Source organism: Pelodiscus sinensis, chromosome 6 (genome assembly GCF_052426305.1).
Source record: "Pelodiscus sinensis isolate ZL-2025 chromosome 6, ASM5242630v1, whole genome shotgun sequence".
In the NCBI taxonomy this organism is placed as follows: domain Eukaryota; kingdom Metazoa; phylum Chordata; order Testudines; family Trionychidae; genus Pelodiscus; species Pelodiscus sinensis.
Genome location: NC_143057.1, coordinates 51,463,960 through 51,482,377, shown reverse-complemented (window position 1 = coordinate 51,482,377; position 18,418 = coordinate 51,463,960). Strand labels below are relative to the sequence as shown.

The following is an 18,418-nucleotide window of genomic DNA, read 5'->3' as shown; positions in this document are numbered from 1 at the left end:
AAGACCCAGAATATCTTACTGCCCCTGTATAAAACTATGGTATGCCCACATCTTGAATACCGTGTACAGATGTGGTCTTCTCACCTCAAAAAGATATTTTGGCCTTGGAAAGGGTTCAGGAAAGGGCAACTAAAATGATTAGGGGTTTGGAACGGGTCCCATATGAGGAGAGGTTAAAGCGACTGGGACTTTTCAGTTTAGAAAAGAGGAGACTGAGGGGGGATATGATAGAGGTATATAAAATCATGAGAGGTGTGGAGAGGGCCGATAAAGTTATTTATTAGTTCCCTAAATAGAAGAACTAGAGGAAATTAATGGGGAGCAGGTTTAAAACTAATAAAAAAAAGTTCTTCTTCACACAGCATGAAGTCAAGCTGTGGAACTCCTTGCCAGAGGAGGCTGTGAAGGCTAGGACTATAATAGAGTTTAAAGAGAAGCTAGATAATTTCATGGAGGTTAGGTCCATAAAAGGCTATTAGCCAGGGGATAAAATGGTGTCCTTGACCTCTGTTTGTCAGAGGCTGGAGAGGGATGGCAGGGGACAAATCGCTTGGTCATTGTCTTTGGTCCACCCTCTCTGGGGCACCTGGTGCTGGCCACTGTCGTCAGACAGGATACTGGGCTGGATGGACCTTTCGTCTGACCCAGTACGGCCGTTCTTATGTTCTTATTGAAGTTTTCATTAATCAGTTAAGGCTGTTGTAGTGTCTGCAAATGTGATACTTTGGCATCAGCAGGGAAAAATACAATATTGAAGGACTACATTTGCTAGCCACTATATTTTTAAATCAAGCGCTAGGTTTATTTTCTGCTAAATTTGTAATTGTTAGTTCTTCAGCATTATAATAATTGTTGTGTGTGTCAGTCAGAATTCCAACATGTGTATTTTAGACAGGTAAACACTCAGTAATACTGTGAACAGTTCTGAATTGAATGACCATTGAAGCAGCCACCAGAACCTGAGATGTCAGCATTTTTGGTACTTTATTCCTATAATTCACACCCTTACCACAAATAATCCGGTGTATAACCTGACCTGAAGTTTGAGCCAAGAACTTGGTTATATTCCTGGCTGTACTACTCACTCACTGGGTGATTGTGGGCAAGTTACTTCTGGGAAAAGTCTGTCAATTTCACATCCTGGAAACTCAGAAAATGAGAGAAGAGAGGATGTAGACACAAAGTTCTCCCCCCTGTGGATCCAAGTGCAGCCTCAAGAATTTTTTTTAAGGATCATGGAATCTCACCAGTCTGCATTTTGGATTTAAATTTATTAAACGATCTTATCTCTCCATAATACCAGGATGAAAAACTGTCCCAAATCTATATCAAAGTCGAGGCTGCAAAGCATTTGAAAGAAATTAATTAAAACCCGGGCAGTCTTCAGACCATATAAGAGATCTATTTATCTATAGTAAGTGTACATACACTTACTAGTCCAGTGTCCATATGGTTAGGGCCTCAAACATGCAGCAATTCCTTTCTGAAGATAATTGTAAAGGATGGATTTTGTGTAAGTAGATAGTGCAGTAGAAGCTGTGAAACAAACAATGTAATGATAAATATTATCTACAGGTTACTGGCTGGCAATCAGATCAGCAGCACTCCTTAAGATATGTTCACTCGATAAAATACCCTTTATCCACTTGAGAAAATTACCAAATGGGAATAGTCTCAAAGAATTATAAAGTGCTTCGGAGGCCTAAACCGAAGGCAAGTGCTAGATTCAGGCCGTCACTGGCACGGCGCAGTCAGTGCTGGCAGCAATTCCAGATTAGTCTTTTCACAGCTCGGGTAGCTAACTGCTAAGGGGCATCCGTCCTGCTCAGCGGCAGCCGGAGAGCCACAACCCCGAGCAGCCTCTCTGATTACTGGGACTTGCACAGCTACCACCGCAGCGCGCCTGACTCAGGCGCCCCAGGGGAGGAGGGAGCGGAGAGGCTGCCTCGCAGGGGCCCGGCCGGCTCGCGCCGTGACGATGGAGGGGGCCGGTCCAGCAATCCGAGGCCCCGATCCTGCACTCGGGTCCGCGGCGGGGCAGCCCAGCTGAGCGGGACGCGGCGCCGCTGCAGGCTCTGCGCCAGCGGGATCCCCTAGGCGGCCCATTAGCTGCAGGGCCTGGGCCTCGGGCGCTCATCCAGCCCCGGGCAGACCGGGAGCGAGGCGCGCGGAGGGTGAAGGGCCTCTCCTGCCGCCTAGCCGAAGAGGGAGCAGGGCCGGGCCCCATGGTGAGGAGGCGGAGCAGGAGCCGGGACTGGGAGCCGCCCGTCTGGCCGGTGGGAGGGGGCAGCAGCAGACGGAGCAGCAGCGGCGGCGGGTTGGGCCGCAGGGAGGCGCCGGAGCGGCTGCCCCTGAACATGGCGGCGGCGGCGGCTGCTCCTCTCGCGGGCGGCGGGGGCTGCTGCCCGGCCGGGCCGGGAGGCGGCTCGGTGCCCGTGCTCTTCTGCTTCTCGGTCTTCGCCCGCCCCTCGACCGTGCCGCACGGCGCCGGCTACGAGCTGCTGATCCAGAAGTTCCTGAGCCTCTACGGGGACCAGCTGGACATGCACCGCAAGTTCGTGGTGCAGCTCTTCGCCGAGGAGTGGAGCCAGTACATCGACCTGCCCAAGGGCTTCCTGGTCAGCGAGCGCTGCAAGGTGCGCCTGGTGCCGCTGCAGATACAGGTGAGAGCCGCTCCCGGGCCCCGCAGCTTTCCGCCCTCGCTGTGCCTGCCCCCAGCCCGGACTTACGGGCCGCCTGGGAGAGCGCTGCTGTCTGTGTGCACATCGGGGGTGGCTTACACACACTCTCCTGAGGCGCACCCCTTCAACTTCCTCTGAATACACCGCACTTCTGGGTCCCCCTCACCCCATTCCTTTCCTTGCTCAGTGCCTTTCACTTCTCCTTCAGGCCCCCCAGAGGGTGCTGGAGCTAGGGGTGTGGGGGCTGTGGCAGCATCCCTTGTCTTGAAGTGGTGTCCGTTTATATATATATATATATATATATATATATATATATATATATATATATATAAGCTTCACCGTTTTATCCATTGGCTTTCAGCACCCCCATCATAAAAAGTATTCTAGTACCACAACCCCCAGCCAGCCACCTCTCTCTCAGGTACACTCCCCTTTTCACACCCATTGCCTGCTTCCCTCTGAAGTCCACATTCGCCCTTGCTGTAGAAACCTCATCCTCATACCCACCCACCCCCTCCTATGTAATCTAAAATTCCTTGAAAAAACGAAGGTTGTAGGAATATAACATTAATTTGTCTTAACATGCATATTTAGAATTCTATGTCTACAGTTGTGACCAGAGTTTTGGAGTAGGATTTATTAGCGTTTATCACTTTAATTGTTGCACAAATAGTTTAATAACAAATTATAATTATCTTCAAGAAATCTCAGAGCTTCCACATGTTGCAATACATGCCTTGTTTTAAAAATGATTCGCTATAGAACACAGGTTATGAAAACAATTGCATTTCCAGACTAGCTTTTTAATTGTAATGATTTGCAATGCTTGAGGGAAACTTTTGGGCAGAGTAAAAAGGGATTAAGCAAAATCTAAATCCAGGAAGAAACAATACAGCAAACCCACATTTTTATATTTATACCAACTGATACATTTATATTATTAAGTCTGTAACCTATTCTCTTCACAGAAACATGCATCTCCCAGCCACTCTTGAATCTGGGTTTTATATTTAATGAATCAGAACATATTTTTTTCCAGAGATGGTGCAATATATAAAACGGGTAAACGCTTACAATATGAAATAGACAGTGCCGGCCAACTGTTTCTTCCTTTAAAACAAACAAACAAACAAAACACACACACACAATTTGTGATGAGGCAGAGCTGAAGTTGGGGTCAAGGTTCAAAACTGAAAACATAAAGATTAATCTTTAATTACAAATCTTATAGTGCCAAAGCTTTGTACCATGCAATATATGTCTCCAACTTTATATTAAGCCCTGCACAAAAAAATTTCTGATAAGTTACAGGTTAGGGACTTAATGGCAATCAATCAGACCACTAGACAGATGCAGTACATGTTTTTCATAGTAATATATCTTCATGCCTACCAGACATTTTGTGCTGCAGTGGTTGCACTCTGAACAAAATTACCTAATTCCCCCCCCCCCCTTTTTTCAAGCTTAGGGAGCTGTGAAACTTCATCCTTTTTTAAATAATTAAAATGTGAATTTTATGGTAAGGATATTTAAAATGGTTAACTGCTATGCATACCATTAAGCAGGAGGCTTACCAGTATGCTTAATCTTTAACTAGTTTTCTGGCTCCTGTCGGTGACCTCTGGTGGCAGCCAGCTGGGGGACAGCCCCAGCTGCAGAGGATCCAGTGGGACCAGAGGTGAGAACCTCACAGCTGCAGTGGGGCTGAGTAGTTGTCTATGGGTGTTCAGTCCAGAGTTAAAACATTCCTCTCTGATGTGGAGAGGAATGATCCAGTTTTAGCTGTAGTCCATTCATTTTTCTCTGTCAGGCAGAAATTCTGGTTGAGTTGAAATGCAGTGTAAAAAATGAATAATTCTTTATTATTTAAGATATAGCTATTCTTTGTATCCCCCAGTGCTTCCTGTTTGCCTCCTGCCTTTTCACTGACTGTCAGAAGTGGGGGAGGTTTCGCAAACAGGGTCCCTGGGGCTGGCCACTGAGCAGCCTCTGCCTGTGGCCAGCCTGGGCTGCTGTAAACAGGGGCTGCTGGACCCTGTAGGAGCCAGGACCAGGACTGCTGCGCCTTTGCATTTTAAATGTTGTAAGAGCTACTAGGCCTCTTACAACATTTAAAATTCAGAAGAGCAGTGGTCCTGGAGTGAGCCTCTTCTTATCAACGAATTATGTAGTTGATACAATTTGTATCAACCACATGATTAGCAAAATACCCATTCCTTATCATCCTTAATTCAGATATGTCCTTCCATAAACTCATTGTAATTATGATAGGCATTCAGGCATTGGTCCAGAATATAATTGTGATTACTGTGATCAAAAAGTGACAACACTGCATGTTGTTCTTCAACTGAAAATATTCAATTCCTTCCCCCTCGTCTCCAAAGTTCAGAAGGCTTGTAACCTCACCTTTCATTAATTTTGTCTCTGCATGTTCCTTTATGAAAGCTACACTTCAATTTAGATACATCTAACAGGAAAACTTGCTCTTGTGTACCTACACTGATATACATACATTGATGTAAATTAATGTAAACGTGCTGTGTTAGTGAAAATCCAGGCATTAGCCTCTCAAATTCTTAATTGTCTGCCAGTGGTTAAGCTGTCTATTTGGATTACAGTAAATCCCTCTGTTCTTATTAGCTACTGATCTTGAAAGTTCTCATCTATACGCCAACAAAAATCTTGGCTGCATTAATTTCTAATCCCATTTCATGTGATACATAATTAAAAATAAATTATTTATACTGATTTGGATTGCAACACAGGGGAACACCGGTGGCCAGTATGCTAAGTGGGGAAAGCCTAGCATACTGCCTACCCAAACCGACAGCCTGGCCCCACCCATACTGTGCCTCCAGAATACCTACTGCAGGCAGAGAGGGTTGGGCCACACATCCTTCTTCCTACCTGTGCTGGAGAGGCTGGAGCTGCGTGTCTACCTTCCCCCTCCCCCCCAACCTGTGATGCTGAGTGGAGCAGGATCTAGGTACAAGGGACCAGACTGGGGCCAGGGTTGAAGGCTTGCTTCCCTCAGCCCCTGCCTTCACCTCTGCCCATGGAGGGCAATCAGGAGTACAGAAAAGGTGCAGCTAAATTTGGGGTTAAAAGTCAATTTTAGAGTTTGAAGAGGGTCAAAAGCTGAGGCAGCCACATTTGATTTGGTCATACACTGTAGTATGGGAGTTCTGTTGGTAGTACCTGAACACAAGTCTGGGTTTATAATAAGGATGTTAAGAAGCGGGTAACTGGCTAATCGTGTAGTTGATACAAATTGTATTGACTACACAATTAGTCTATAAGGGGGAGGGTGATTGTTTCACCTGCTGCAGCTCCACAGCTTAAATGTAATAGGTGCAGGAAGCCCGGCTCCTCCTACATTTAAAATGCAGAGCCACAGCATTGATAGCTTCCAGGACTGGCGCGAGCTGGGACTAAGCAGTTCTAGCTTTTGCCGGCTCTGGGACTGCTGCAGCTTTGCCTCCCCTGCTCTCCTCTCTGTGCATCATGGAGAGGGTGCTGAGGGGAACTGTTCCCTCCCCCTTGCTGCCTCTGTGAGACAGTGGGGGGGAGAAGGAGGGAAGAGCAAGTAGTCACTCAACCAGTCACTTATATTCCTTATTTTATAAACTTTTGGCTTCAATTTATTTACTAAGGTTAACATGAGGATACATCTTGCCAACATGAAGTTACCATTTAAATAATATCAGAAACAAACAAAGGTTCATTTTAAGAGGCTTTCACTTTTGGTGAGCATCTCAGTGTCTGTTTGGTCCTACATGGTTCTAAAGCCTTTTAGGAAATAGTCTTATAGTAATATTTAAATACAAAATTGAATAGTTTCTACAAAGATAGTAGTAGCATAAGCTTTCGTGGGCAAAGACCCACTTCGTCAGATGCATATACATGCATCTGACGAAGTGGGTCTTTGCCCACGAAAGCTTATGCTCCTATACTTCAGTTAGTCTATAAGGTGCCACAGGACTCCTCGCCGCTTTTGCAGATTCAGACTAACACGGCTACCCCTCTGATACAAAGATAGTAAACATCTTTTATGGAATGAATTTCAGCATTAAAGTAAAATAAAAGTTTTTACCACTTACATAGTGCCACCTGGGTGTTGGTCTTTACTAAGATGCTAGTGTATTAAAGAAAAAAAAATTCAGAAGAACGGAGTCCATGTTAAGAGAGAGATAAAGTACAGATGAAGGATGATGGAAGAAAGAATGCCGCATCAAAGTAAAATGTTTGGAAAAGTTATTTGTTACGTCCATTATTTAAAAAAAAATTGTAATGCAAACTCAATATAAGGCAAAAATATAAAAGCAGTGTTGTTGGAATCTAGAAGAGAGAAATGATCAGATGACAAAAATTCAAACATAGGTCACCTTTGGGTCTCTGATTACATGATCTCCTGGAAACTTCATGTTCGTGTTTGGTATTTAATGCAGAATTCCATATTGTGTTAATTCCATGAACATGCTACTTTAATTTTGTGTTATATCTGAAAGTCTAGACTTTGACCCCCTGGCATAGAACTACTGCAGGTTTATTTTAGAGTAGTTTATAGTTGTGTAAGTAATTGTTCTGTGAATAGTGAAACATAGTTGGGCAACCTTTCAAATATTTAACTTTTGTAAAGATGAACAGCAAAGCAAATCCAAAACTTGTATGCATGCTGTTCTGATTATTTATGATACTAAAAAAGGTTTCAAGCTTTTTCCAAAGATCTTTGTATTTCATATTTCCATTATGAAATTTCATATTTCAAGATGGTAAGGTCGTCAGTTTCTTCTAGTTGCTGGAGAATGTTGACCAGATGCTTGTAAGAGTAATGGTGCTGTTACTGGTGGCAGTACCTCAGCTGCGCACACACCATAAATCACCCTTTCCCCCTGGCAATTTCCTCCATAAGGGTAGATACTCTGATTCTTAATAGTAATATTCCAAATGTATTATTGATTTTCCAAAGTTGGTTTAGAAATGGAATATGTGGTGATCTTTGTGAAATTAATGTGTGGTCTTAATGCACTCCGCAGTGACCAGAACAGTTTGTACAATTAGTATTCTTATGATGTATCTACTCTGCAATAAAATGCCCACAGTTGACTTGAAAGAATTGATCAATGCCTGCCAAGGCTGTTTTATTGACATGTAGAGACCCCCTCGGAAGCTGAAGTTTGAATGGACCTGAAAAAGCAACTACTCTCTAATACTTAGGACTTATCTAAATTAGGATTTAAAAGTATGTGTTTTAAATCCTGGCATAAGGTTTTAAACCTTTATTTCCCATTCTAGAAATCCCCTTTTTTAACTAATTGAATTAAAACTGCAATGTTAAATCTGTATTTTTGTTTTCAGATAACCACACTGGGTAACTTGACACCTTCAAGCACTGTATTCTTTTGTTGCGATATGCAAGAAAGATTCAGACCTGCTATCAAATATTTTGGTGATATCATCAGTGTAGGACAACGATTGGTAGGTTTACTCATTTTTTTCCGCTTCAGTAACTAGTTAAAAAATATTTACGAATTGTCATCAATGCATGGATACTACCAGTGACTGGTGCCTATACAGTCCAATTTTAAGTACTATAGGTTCATGCCTCTAATGCTTAGATAACTGTTTCAAATTCTCGTGGAATTTTTTTCCTTGCAGCTCCAAGGTGCACGGATTTTAGGAATTCCGGTCATTGTGACAGAACAATATCCCAAAGGCCTTGGAAGCACTGTGCAAGAAATTGATTTAACGGGAGTTAAACTTGTGCTTCCAAAAACAAAATTTTCTATGGTATTGCCAGAAGTAGAAGCTGCATTAGCAGACATTCCTGGAGTCCGCAGTGTTGTCTTGTTTGGAGTAGAAGTAAGTCTTTGTTCATTATAGTACTGTGGTTGAAAAAGTGTTTTCATGTTGATGTCTTTGCACAAAGCAGTGTAATAGGACAGATAACACTTAGAGTTTAAATTGTTTGTCATCATGTTTGTTGTTCAAAGAGGACAATCTTGTAAAACTTGTAACTAGATGATTATAAATAGAGTTTGAGGCCAGATCCTACAATCATGAGGTTTTCATTCAAAATTCCCATTCAATTAATTAGTAATTTAATTAATGTGCAAACTATAGGATTGATGCCTAATTTAATTTTTTACTGTAGTTCCACATAATCTGATAAATATTTTTATAATGCTGGTATTTTTCTGATAGACTCATGTGTGCATCCAGCAAACAGCATTGGAATTGGTTGGCAGAGGTGTGGAAGTTCACATTGTAGCTGATGCCACCTCATCAAGAAGTATGATGGACAGAATGTTTGCTCTTGAGGTAACATGCATAATTTAGACAGTCCTTTCTTCTACAACTTGGTTTCATGTTTGGATCTCTTGCTGAGAAAATCACAAGCATAATAGCAAGTGAATAACTCAGCATACTTGAAGAACATTAATGGGGTTAGTCTTGTAGTCATCCACAGAAACAGGAAAGCCAGGATTTAAAAAAAAACCCTTAAATATTTTGGTGCCCTGTGACTATAAGTGAAGCACAGAGTTGGGGATGTCAGGGTCAGAATTTGGGAACTTCTCATGAAATGTGGAACATTCTACAACATGACTGACTTTCTTGCCCCTTAGATGACCTTATAAGGCAGAACTCTTTATGAAACAGTATTAAAATATTATAAAACTTTTTGTGGTTCAGAATGTTATTTTGCATGACAGGCTACTATTGTTTAACCCTTCAAAGTATAAAGATGCTCCATTTGTGAAGCACCTTCTAACATGCCCAAAAAAATCAGTAAATTCAGTCAAGTCCTACTTGACTCTAAGTAACGAAAAAGCTTTAACTTTCAGACTTTCAAAAAAGTTTCTTCATCACAATTAGAAAAATTCTAGTAGTCCAGTTGAATGTGTTATAATTGCTGTAGGAGTTACAATACATAAAGTTAGCCAATGTAAGAAGTGTAGCTGAATTTCATACACAACTTTGCCTTTATGGAAAACAATGCACTCTAATTAGCTTGCACGCTTCCTTGTGTTAAAAATTCAGGATAGAAAAGAAAACTCTGTTGGTGTTTAACATAGAACATTTTGTCTGGATTTTAGCAAATAGTTGAAAAATTAAACTCATAATAGTAACTGTAATTCCATAACTTTGTGCTAGTCACACAAAATCAAAAAAGTTTTTCTACACCTTCTATGTCTAATAAAACCCTAGAGCTAAAGGAAAGCCAGCAGTATTGAACATTTGATAAAATGCAGTAACTTTAATTAAGTGTGAGCTTAATGAAATCTACCACATTTGTATGATACTTTTCTGGTAGTAGTCCTTACGTAATAGTCATAGACTCATCTGCAAATTAATATAGTTCAGTATTATTATTGCTTAATACGTATAGCAGGAAAAACCCCCAGAAAAAAACCCAGAATTTTGGTTGTTCTCCTGTTTCTGTACATTTGCTTTGAACAAACAGCACATATCTTTTAGGTGTGCATGCAGACATGCACACAGACAAACACACACAAATCACAGTTTTGTGTATTGTAATAGGTTTTGAGTTATCTGGACTAAGGATGTAAAAGCGGTTAATTGGCTAATTGTGTAGTCGATACACTTTGTATCAACTACATGATTAGTCAATGAAAGGGCCACTCTGCAGAGCCACAGCAAGGGTAGCTCCAGGAGCCGGCTCGATCCGGGACTGAGCAGTCCTATCTCGTGCCAGCTCTGGACCACTGCGGCTCTGCATTTTAAATGTAGTAAAAGTCCAGCAGACTCTTACTTCATTTAAAATGCAGAGCTGCAGCGATCCTAGACCGGCATGAGCTGGTCCAGCAGCCCCTGTTTGCGGGTGGGCTGGGCTGGGCTGGGCTGGCTGTGGGCAGGGGCTGCTCCAGCCTCCCCTATTTCCTCCTATGCCCTGGAGGCGAGACAGTGCTGGGGGGAACTAGCTTTTAAGCTGGCTCCCCCTCAGCACCAGCTGCTCTTTCTTCCCTTCCCCCCACTGCCTCTCGTACAAAGGCAGCAAAGGGGGAAGGGAGAAGCAAGTAGTTGAGTACTCCACTCAACTGCTCGCTTACATCCCTAATCTGGACAAACACTGATTTTGTCCAGTCAAAACGGATACAGTGTAATTCTAAAAAAGCAGATAATACTCAGAAATCCTAGAAGGGCACGTCAACAAATTAATTGGTTTTAAGTAACTTCATTTTTGTTTTGAGGAGTTAGGGGTAAATGTCAATGGTTCTTAAAATGTTCACAAAGCATTTGCTAGTTCTCTGTGGAGAGCTGACAGGTTGCATGGTACTGGCTCCTCTTCACTTCCAGCCACCTCTAAAAGCTTCTAGTCTCCTTTTTACAACAAAGAACCTCTACTCGGGCTACTGCCTTATGCTCTACTATAATGGAGATGTATTGAATGCTGCTCTCCGGGACCATGGCTAGGGAAATAGGGACCAGAGAACAAGGCGTCCCTGTTTACAGAAAATGGAATCGTGGGACTCATTGCCTTAATGTTTCCATGTTTTCCAAACATTTGGTAATCCCTGATTTAGGCTAACTGCATCACAAGAAGGAATATTTAAAACCTTCAATTTTTTTCCCTCTGGATTTACAGGTTAAGTTTACCTATCCTACGGGGCAGTGTTAGATTTAATTAATACATGTTGCTTCACTTATGCACATGGTTTTTGAGATCCTCTAGCAGAGAGCTCTGTAGAATAATAAGAGTATGTAGACATTTTACAGTTTTCTAAATTATTGGTGTACAGGCAGTCCCCGGGTTACGTACAAGATAGGGACTGTAGGTTTGTTCTTAAGTTGAATCTGTATGTAAGTCGGAACTGTCCAGTTCTGACTTACATACAGAATCAACTTAAGAACCCCAGGCGTCCCCAAGTCAGCTGCTGCTGAAACTGATCAGCAGCTGATTCCAGGAAGCCCGGGGCAGAGCAACTCTGCCTGGGGCTTCCTGTAGTCAGCGCTGGTCAGTTTCAGCAGAAGCTGACTTGGGGACGCCTGGGGCAGAGCAGCTGGGGTGCTACTGGACCAACCCAGCAGCACCCCATCTGCTCTGCCCCAGACGTCCTGATTCAGCCGCTGCTGAAACTGACCAGCAGCGGCTGAATCAGGACCTGGGGCAGAGCAGCTGGGGTGCTGCCGGGTTGGTCCAGTAGTGCCCACGGGCGCTGCAGGACCAATCGGCAGCGCCCCAGCTGCTCTGCCCCAGAGTCCAAAACAAAAGCCTGGTCTGCTCGGGGGGGGGGGAGCACACTAGCTGCGCCCCCTTCCCCCAGCAGACCAGGGACACGGGGAGCAGAGCCGCAGCGGCAGCGGGGTGCCGCGCCTCTGAGGCTTTGCTCTGGCAAAGCCTCTGAGGCGCGGGACCCCCCGCGGCTGCGGCTTCAGTCAGGGTGCCTGTGGTCTGCTGGGGACCGTCCCCAGCAGACCACAGGCACCGGGACCCAAGCGGCAGCAGCGGGCGGGTTCCTGCGCTTCTGAGGTTTTGCCAGAGCAAAGCCTCAGAAGCGCGGGAACCCCCGCTGCTGCCGCATGAGACCCGGTGCCTGTGGTCTGCTGGGGACGGTCCCCAGCAGACCACAGGCACCCGGACTGAAGCCGCAGCCGCGGGGGGGTCCCGCGCCTCTGAGGCTTTGCCAGAGCAAAGCCTCAGAGGCGCGGGGGAACCGCCGCTGCTGCCGCTTCAGTCAAAGCAGCAGCAGCGGCGGTTCCCCGCGCCTCTGAGGCTTTGCGCTGGCAAAGCCTCAGAGGCGCGGGACCCCCCCGCGGCTGCGGCTTCAGTCCGGGTGCCTGTGGTCTGCTGGGGACGGTCCCCAGCAGACCACAGGCATCCAGACTGGAGCGGCAGCAGCGGCGGTTCCCCGCGCCTCTGAGGCTTTGCGCTGGCAAAGCCTCTGAGGCGCGGGACCACCCGCGGCTGCGGCTTCAGTCCGGGTGCCTGTGGTCTGCTGGGGACCGTCCCCAGCAGACCACAGGCACCGGGTCTCATGCGGCAGCAGCGGGGGTTCCCGCGCTTCTGAGGCTTTGCTCTGGCAAAGCCTCAGAAGCGCAGGAACCCGCCCGCTGCTGCCGCTTGGGTCCCGGTGCCTGTGGTCTGCTGGGGACGGTCCCCAGCAGACCACAGGCACCGGCACCCAAGTGGCAGCAGCAGCGGTTCCCGCGCTTCCGAGGCTTTGCTCTGGCAAAGCCTCAGAAGCGCGGGAACCCGCCCGGTGCCCCTGGTCTGCTGGAGACGGTCTCCAGCAGACCAGAGGCACCGGAGCAGCTTACGAACGGGGCTTTCTCGCCCCGACTTCCGGGGCGAGAAAGCTCCGTTGGTAAGTGCGGATCCGACGTAAGTCGGATCCGCGTAAGTCGGGGACTGCCTGTATAGTGCATTTAATTTTTTTCAAATTTGATCCATGTATGCATCAGAATGATTATATTCTGTATAATCAGACACATTTTGGCATGAAACAGGAATAGTTCTTCACTTTGAGCAGTGTTGTTGTCAACCTTTTTTTTCTGTTGCCCTTGGCCCTGTTTACATTCCTCAACTCTGTGCAGATTAGTACTTCCTTTATGGTGGGGTTTATATACTGAAACGCTGACTATGGAGCCTGCCTTATAATGGTTAGATTCTGTTGAAGGAGAATACTGCATAAAATTTGTGTAACTAAAGCTGAGGCAGACAACTGTCATCCTGTGATCTCCTCTCTTGCTGTTACTTTTTAGATATATACATATATATGTAGTCCCATTTAGAATTCAGTCCCGCATGTTGAGATTGTCTTAGTCATCTTGAAGCATTCTGTAAAAGAAAATGGCTTTTCAGTAAATTAGGTTTTTTATGCTTGAATGAGTACAAGCAATCCATGAAGCGGAAGAAGTTTTGAGTGCTGACTGAAGCTATCTTGAAGCTTCTATTAGTTTTCTCAGCTGCTGACAAAAAAGTGGTAGTGAGTACAAGACCAAAAGTTATGTGTACACTATGGCTAATGTCATCAGACCTTAGTTTTCTGGACGTCAGGCATGTGTTAGTGTATTCTTTTAGGGCACGTCCACACAGCAAGGCTAAAGCCAAAATAAGCTACGCAACTTGAGCTACGTCAGTTGCATAGCTTCAGTCGAAATGGCTTTTTTTCCTATACAGCAGGAAGTCTGAGAGAGCACTCTTCCACCGACTTCTCTTACTCCTCGTAAAATGAGGGTTAAAGGAGTCCTCCAGCTTGACATTTCGTCAAAATAACTGCTTGTAGTGTAGACACAGACTGTGTTATTTCGGAATAACATCAGTTATTCTGAAATAACACTGCAGTGTAGGCGTAGTCTTAAACAGTTAAGCGATGAGCCTGGGCTCATTGGTTAACCCTTATGGTTACACATAAGGGCCCGGCCCCCTTGTATCAGAGACAGCAGGATGGGAGAGGAGACAGGAGCTGGTGCTTGTGGGGAGCTGGTACGCGGAGCTACCTGTCCCCCCAGCACTGCTACCCTGTACAGAGGCAGCACCATGGGGTACCAGGTGGGAGCTGGTACCCGTGGGGAGCTGGCTTTTAAGCTGGTACTCCATGAATACCAGCTCCTATGGAGCTGCCTTTCCCTTCCCCCAGGTGTAAATGTGTGGGACAGGAAAAAAACAAAACAAAACACTTTTTAACATCCCTGTTCAAGGGTATGAATAAACCACTCCCTGAGAGACATAAGTTACACCAACATAAGCATCGGTGTGGACAGTGCTGTTGGAGAGCTTCTCATGGGTGTGGTTTTATTATGCCAATGAAAGAGCTCTCTTCTGTCGGTATAGAGCATCTTCACTAGACATGCAGCAGTGATGCAGCTACAGTGCTGTACATGATAGATGTGCCCTAAGACATTTAATAGCTCATTCCATGGAAAAATAGTTTCTCCACTTCGGCTAAGAGATTCATGGTTTCTTAAAATATATCCGTAAAGCTGATGGGTAGGTCATTTACACTTTTATTAGCCATTATAGAGAAGAGGTATATGCTACTTTCAGAACCATTTAAGCCTACAAGATAATGACCTTTATGCCTCACTTCACAGGGTGAATTTTACCCTCAGCATTTTCTTAAAGAAATACCATTTAAGGGCATTTAACAGCCAACTCTCACTTCTTACTCTGTTTTAATGACACATGGATTACTGACATGAACACAGATTTCAACTGTACTTCTGAGCAAAGCCTCAGAAGCAGGGGACCCCGCCGCTGCTGCGGGTTTGCTCGCAGTGTCCCTGGTCTGCTGGAGACGGTCCCCAGCAGACCAGGGGCACCGCGAGCAAACCCGCAGCAGTTGGCAAAGCTTCTGGCAAAGCCTCAGGGGACCCCACCACGGCTGCGGATTTGCTCCTGGTGCCCCTGGTGTGCTGGGGACCGTCTCCAGCAAACCAGGGGCACCAGGAGCAAAGCGGTCCCGCGCCAGAGCAAAGCCTCAGAGGCGAGGCACCCCCACTGCCGCTTTGCTCCCTGTGTCCCTGGTCTGCTGGGGGGGGGGGGGGCGCAGCTAGTGTGCCCCCCCCAGCAGACCAGGCTTTTGTTGTGGACCCTGGGGCAGAGCAGCTGGGGCGCTGCCAGTTGGTCCCTCAGCGCCGCTCTGGGCACTACTGGACCAACCCGGCAGCACCCCAGCTGCTCTGCCCCAGGCTTCCTGATTCAGCCGCTGCTGGTCAGTTTCAGCAGCGGCTGAATCAGGACTCCTGGGGCAGAGCAGCTGGGGTGCTGCTGGGTTGGTCCAGTAGCGCCGACGAGCGGTGCTACTGGAGCAACCTAGCAGCACCCCAGCTGCTCTGCCCCAGACGTCCCCAAGTCAGCCGTTGCTGAAACTGACCAGCGCTGACTACAGGAAGCCCGAGGCACAGTTGCTCTGCCCCGGGCTTCCTGGAATCAGCTGCTGATCAGGTTCAGCAGCAGCTGACTTGGGGTTCTTAAGTTGAATCTGTATGTAAGTCAGAACTGGTGGTCAGTTTCAGCAGCGGCTGAATCTGGACGCCAGTTCCGACTTACATACAGATTCAACTTAAGAACAAACCTACAGTCCCTATCTTGTACGTAACCCGGGGACTGCCTGTACTTTCAGAAGAGTTCTCTTTGTGTAAATGTTTTGGTACAGATTAAATAAAGACTTTACATCATTAATAAAACTTATTGCTGTCTTACTAATATGACTGAATTACAGTCAACAGTTAAGGCTTGTAAAAGAATCTTCCTTTCATGAGACTGCTGGTTCCATAGCATCATGTAATCTCATGAGCAGGATATTGGATAGTATCTAACCTCTGGGGAAAAAAAAGGAAATACAGCTTCAGTAGCAGCTAACTTACTTTCATTATAATAATAATAATAATAATACTTACTTAAATAGCTCCTTTTTATCTGAGGATCTCAGTTTTGTTTCAGAACCTCTTTGTGGTGGATAGGGAGGTGTATTAGTCTCACTTTATGTATGGGAAAACATGTTGGGGGAAGTGAGATGCTTAAATCCTTCGAAGATCTGAACTGGAGAGAGAAAACTGAGTACCATGCCTTTGCCTTAATTCATGACTGTCCTTTCCCCTAATATGCCATAATAAAATGGAACTGACATTCTCCTCCCCCTTCCTAATTCTCATTGGCATCCTGGTTTTATCAACAGTTTTATCCTTCCCAACAATGAATACTGGGGACAGAATAGCACAGGTTTCAGTGTTTAGTGAATATTTTAGAAGTATTTTTCATTTGATATATTGTATGTGTTTAGCCACACTTGTAAGGGTCTCACCTTTGTCTGTCTGTCCTTTTCTCTTTTAGCGTCTTGCTCGCACTGGAATAATAGTTACCACTAGTGAGGCCATCTTGCTGCAGCTGGTAGCTGATAAAGACCATCCAAAATTCAAAGAAATTCAAAACATCATTAAGGCAAGTGCGCCAGAGTCAGGGCTCCTCTCCAAAGTATAAAGAGGGCTTTCTGAAAGAGCAATATATTGTCATCTTTAAGGAAGAACTAAAGCTGTAAGCAGACACATGCACACACATTCACACAAACTTTAGTAGAAATATAAACCTAAAAATTGGCATATTTGTGCTTGCCTTAGAAAAATTTGTCTAGGTGCCAGTGTGCTCTGTTCAATCACAGCTGTCAGACATTGAATACCATAAGATGCTTTTATTGTCAGATGCTTTATTATTTATTTAAAAAAAAAGTAACAGAGGTGCCTATTTGTACTGTACCCACTGATTGTTTCACATCTTGAAAAAGTGCACATTTCTGTGAAATCTCTATTGATTGCTCACTTTGTAAAAGTGTTCTGTGATATTCTGCTTCACTTTTGTATTGATGGAGGTAAAAGTGATGTGGTAATATGATTTAACTTTGTGCATAAATTAAACTATTTTAATAGAAAAGTATTTCAGTAGCATAAAATAGATGGATTACATGTTTACATTCTGTCTTTTAGAATAAAAACTAAATGCTTTGCTTATTCAGTAGACAAACCATGTAGCTCAAGCAACAATCTAGGTTTAATTATTTTGGGTAGCTGAAGTGGACTACATTGATTCTTGATTATTCCAGACTTTTGGCTCTTTAATCCTGTTTTAATGTTCCGTATTTCAACTAAAAGTTCCAGGGGGAAGCAGTCTTTGGGTTACAGCCGCTTTCAAAATTATAAAGAATCTGTCAATTTGTTAATGAAATGATATAAGTAGTTTACAGTAAATCACAGATGGGAGACTACTAGCATTTAAAATTGAAAAAATCTAAACTTTTCAGTTTCATTTACTGAAGGCTAATTATTTCTAGAAACATCCTTGGATTTTTTTAATCCTTGTGTGACTAGATTTAATAAATCCATCTGGTTTCTGCTTTAAGCCAAGCAAACCCTGAAAAAATAATTAACGTTTCAGGTCTGTTGCAGACTTCTGAACTACTGATGTTTAAATTTGATTGGAATCTAGTCTAAAAGTGTAATTTAAAAGTAGCATCTACTTTGTTGCTTTTGTAGCTGAAATTAAACTTTAACATGATTGTTCCTCTTGAAGGCACCTTCTTCATGTTCAAATGGATTAAGATTGTTATAACATGTTTACAACAAGAATGTAACTTTGAAAAGTTTTTTTCTTATTTTTTTAAGTAGATTAAACAAAATATTGAACAATGATATTTTGGGAATAAAACTAATTACAGTAAATGTATTATTGAAATGATTTATTTTCCCCCGTAAGATGGCTCTAAAAGAATTGTATAACCTTTATATGTTTAAAGCAAATAAAATGTTAACATTTATTGTCTCTCTTACTCTTGTGGTATTTGCAAAAGGAAGAATCTTAAACATGATTTTTACCATAGACCTTATTTTAGCTTGTGCAGCCTGTAAAATCCCCATAGGCGTCATAGAAATTTTGTGAAACAACTAAGGGCAAAATATGTCCCAGTAGATTTGCTTATGTTACTGAGGAAACCTATTTTATGCTCTTAATTTGAAGAATGAACACCACTCTCTTGTGACCCAGAGCAAGAAAGAGAGAAGGAAGGAAAAGTTGAAGAAACCATTATCCATATCACTGACCTACTTTTACATTTTTTTTGCTGCTATATTAATCATGCTGTCTAGCATAGTAAAGTCCACTTATATAAATCAACAGATGTGCCCAATACTATAAATATTTCATGAAATATTATTCTGTTCCTTCAGTAGTCATACATCTGTATTACCTGTGGTAGTGAGGAGGGGGAAATTTCCAACTATCT

At 44.0% G+C, this 18,418-nt stretch overlaps 1 protein-coding gene across 1 annotated transcript; it reads left to right on the top strand.

The window, feature by feature from the left end:
• The first annotated feature begins 1,834 nt into the window (after positions 1 to 1,834).
• Positions 1,835 to 17,953, top strand: ISOC1 (isochorismatase domain containing 1). The gene is made up of 5 exons (XM_006131898.5): positions 1,835 to 2,663; positions 8,040 to 8,159; positions 8,340 to 8,543; positions 8,886 to 9,002; positions 16,480 to 17,953. The coding sequence occupies exons 1-5, from the start codon at positions 2,226 to 2,228 to the stop codon at positions 16,624 to 16,626; spliced, it is 1,026 nt and encodes a 341-aa protein (XP_006131960.4). The 5' UTR covers positions 1,835 to 2,225; the 3' UTR covers positions 16,627 to 17,953.
• Positions 17,954 to 18,418: the final 465 nt, after the last annotated feature.

Coding starts and splice junctions, on each gene's coding strand:
- ISOC1 (XM_006131898.5), top strand. CDS start 2,226: ATGGTGAGGAGGCGGAGCAGGAGCCGGGACTGGGAGCCGCCCGTCTGG. Junction 2,664..8,039: donor TGGTGCCGCTGCAGATACAG/GTGAGAGCCGCT, acceptor TTTTGTTTTCAG/ATAACCACACTGGGTAACTT. Junction 8,160..8,339: donor TCAGTGTAGGACAACGATTG/GTAGGTTTACTC, acceptor TTTTCCTTGCAG/CTCCAAGGTGCACGGATTTT.